The sequence below is a fragment of the Mandrillus leucophaeus genome, unplaced genomic scaffold, assembly GCF_000951045.1.
Source record: "Mandrillus leucophaeus isolate KB7577 unplaced genomic scaffold, Mleu.le_1.0 Scaffold129, whole genome shotgun sequence".
NCBI classification, from domain to species: Eukaryota; Metazoa; Chordata; class Mammalia; order Primates; family Cercopithecidae; genus Mandrillus; species Mandrillus leucophaeus.
The window spans coordinates 1,314,209-1,317,242 of NW_012101243.1; the positions used below are offsets into that span (position 1 = coordinate 1,314,209).

General features: G+C 45.1%; 1 protein-coding gene across 1 annotated transcript in view; it reads left to right on the forward strand.

Annotated features, from left to right (window-relative positions):
* The window catches only part of NFS1 (NFS1 cysteine desulfurase), a 34,745-nt gene extending 32,399 nt beyond the window's left edge, over positions 1–2,346 (forward strand). Inside the window, exon 10 of the mRNA XM_011972446.1 lies at positions 1,630–2,346. Within this exon, the coding sequence (XP_011827836.1) occupies positions 1,630–1,693 (64 nt within the window). The 3' untranslated portion in view covers positions 1,694–2,346. The remainder of the gene's footprint in view (positions 1–1,629) is intronic.
* Positions 2,347–3,034: the final 688 nt, after the last annotated feature.

A 3,034-nucleotide genomic window follows, 5' to 3' on the forward strand; every position in this document is an offset into this window, starting at 1 on the left:
TATGTATATGTACCTGTGTGTGTGTGTATATATATATATAAATAAATTAGCTGGGCGTGGTGGCATGCACCTGTAATCCCAGCGACCCAGGACGCTGAGGGAGGAGAATCACTGGAACCCAGGAGGCAGAGGCTGCAGTGAGCCAAGATCGTGCCACTGCACTCCAGCTTGGGCAACAGAGCAAGACTGTCTCAATCAATCAATCAATCAGTCAATCAATAAACGTGTTTATAAAGGTAATGAGATTCTTGGCCAGTCAGCTGGCACCAGAGCTTCCGCTAGTAGCCACAGAACTCATCTTCCTCCTGGGAACCTTGACACCTCTAGATTTTTTCAGAGCCTGGCTCTGTCTTAGTTAACCTTGACTTTCAGAATTCTGTTGGTCCAGTTGGTAGAGAGAGGAGTTTCAGGTATATACCCTGCTTCCCTGTATGAGCTTTCCAGGCCTTTCTGTGCTCTGGATTTTTCTTTGTAGGGTCTAGCGGTATTGCTTAAGTGTCTACATTGCTCAACTGCAGGATCCTTCCTTTGGCCTCGCTTTCTGGTATTCTGTGGTACACTGAAAAGGCATTTCTACTGACTACACGGCCAGCAAAGACTTTTATTTCCTATCTGTGTGACTTCAGCATCTGCGCCGTATTCCTTCTGACCCTTTACAAACTGAATGCAGCCTGGTCCCATTAGCTCTCAGAGTCTTATTTTGTGAGCCTATAATAATAAGTGGCCTTCCCTAAAGAGGAAGGACAGAAGGAGATGGCTAACTTTAAGGGCCATGGAAACTCTCATGAATAGAAAGGCATTCTGGGAATGTTTAGTGTAAAGGAGAGGGACATGTCAAGAATATAATGAAATTTGATAAAATTACCTGGTGAAATCTAAATCATAAAATCCCATATTCATAGCACACTGAAGTAATAACTGGTCTGGAAACATTATCCAAGATATCCAAGCTTCTGCTTGGGGATTGATCAGAGCTTGGCAGAGATTTCTTAGCAGCAGCTTTTGTGTGAGATGGGTTGCTCAGGTCTAAGATCCAAGGAATTCTTTTGGATATTGGAAGCACAGGCCAACTCTGGGGAGATGAAGCTGGCAAGAACTGGGTAGGGGCACAGCATACCAAGATGATTTAGGGTTAAGCTCCACCCCTAACTGGGAACTAGAACAAAACCAAGAAACGAGTGCTGAAAAGTGGGTAATATGTGGTGGGCTGAAACTAGCTGCTTATACATGTCATTTGAAGCGAGGCTGAAACTAGATGCTTATACAAGTCTCAAGGGTCTTGGTTCCTCCAAGGGAAACCATGGCCATAAGCCTCTTACAAGTGGGATGAGAGCTTCAGGAATATGACCATGTTTGGTGTCCATTGGCTCAGGGCCCCACTGCAACTGAGCCTGAGGAACCTAGTTATTCTTGTTTGTTGGCAGTTGGGGAGAGCTCTCAGGAGAGCTGACAAGGACTTACAAGGAGCTGGGAAAGACTTGTTAACCACCTGTGTTAGGGTCTACCAGGGCAAGAGGCAGAGGACAGACAGGGACGGAAGGAAGCAAGCCATTGCTCAGGGCCTTGGTGCCAATGTTGTCCACTTCCTATCTAAGCCCTCACTCATTTAATGCCTCTTCTCTTTGGCAGCCCTCTCTGGGAGATGGTTCAGGATGGCATTGACCTCAAGAGCATCAAGTGGACCCAACACTAGAAGAATAGGGCCCTGACTTTGTGCTGGTCTGGTCCCTCCTGCCTCACCAACCCATACACAACCAGACACCTTGTTATGCCTAGTGGATGCTCCAGATTGGTATAGACCAGTTGACTTCAGCATCAGTCCACCTCTATGACAGAAACACAAGGAAACTGTCTTTCCCTAGCTTCAGCTTCTTGGGTGTGGCGCACTCCCCATTTCTTCTCAGGTCTTACAGTGTGTGGACATTTTCATCCTGAAGCCATAGAGACATTTGTTATCATATTGCTGCTTGACACATCTGTGCTGTTGGTGAGGAGAGCAAGAGGAACCAGAAGTCTCTGGTCAGGGACCATGATGCTCTACATGGACATTTGAGTCTTCGTCTTCTGCTGCTGCTCGGCTGGACCAGCTTCTTTAACAGCAAGCATAATCCACTTCAATTTAATATTTTCTGTAGCTCCAAAGGGTATCTCTTCATATTGACTGCAGTCAGACGGAACGGACAGTTTCTTAGAGGGCTTGTCTCCTTTCTACCCTTGTCCTCTTTCCTTTCCTTTGACCTAATGGAGCTGGAAATATGTCTATGAGTCCACCAGTTATTCTAATAGTTTGTTTCCTTGAAAATTGTTAATTTCAAGACTGGAAAAATAAACTCACCTTCTATTTACTCTGTGGCTTTATGAGAGGTTGAGGGAGAAGTGGAATTGTGGAGAAGACCGCCACTCCATCTGATTTGCATAAATGACTCAGTGGGCTTTTGTATCTCTTCATTTAACAGTTTTTTGAATGCCTGCCAGGAGCCAGATTTGTTCTGGGTATTAGGAATACGCTGGTTAACAGGACCAAAAAAGACCCTGCCCTCACTGAGTTTTAAATTTTAGTGGAGAGATGGAAAATAAGAAGTAAACAAATAATGTTATAGATTGTGATAAGTGCTATGGAAGAATTAAGTGGTAAGAGGACATAACAGAGAAAACCTACCATGCTGGGTATTTGAGGAAAGCTTTTCTGAAGAGGTAGTGCTTAAAAATATGAAGAGCTCACTAATCTAGGAATGCGAGGTGAGAGGGCCTGAAGTGTGATAAAGCACAAAGTATTATACTTCAGAAACCAAGAGAAGACCATTGTAACTAGAGCTTTTCATTTGTGGGTCTGAACCCATAGGTTGATAGTTACCAGTACTTAAAGGAGAGAATATGGGGCCGGGCGTGGTGGCTCAAGCCTGTAATCCCAGCACTTTGGGAGGCTGAGGCGGGCGGATCACGAGGTCAGGAGTTCGAGACCATCCTGGCTAACATGGTGAAACCCCGTCTCTACTAAAAATACAAAAAAATTAGCTGGGCACGGTGGTGCATG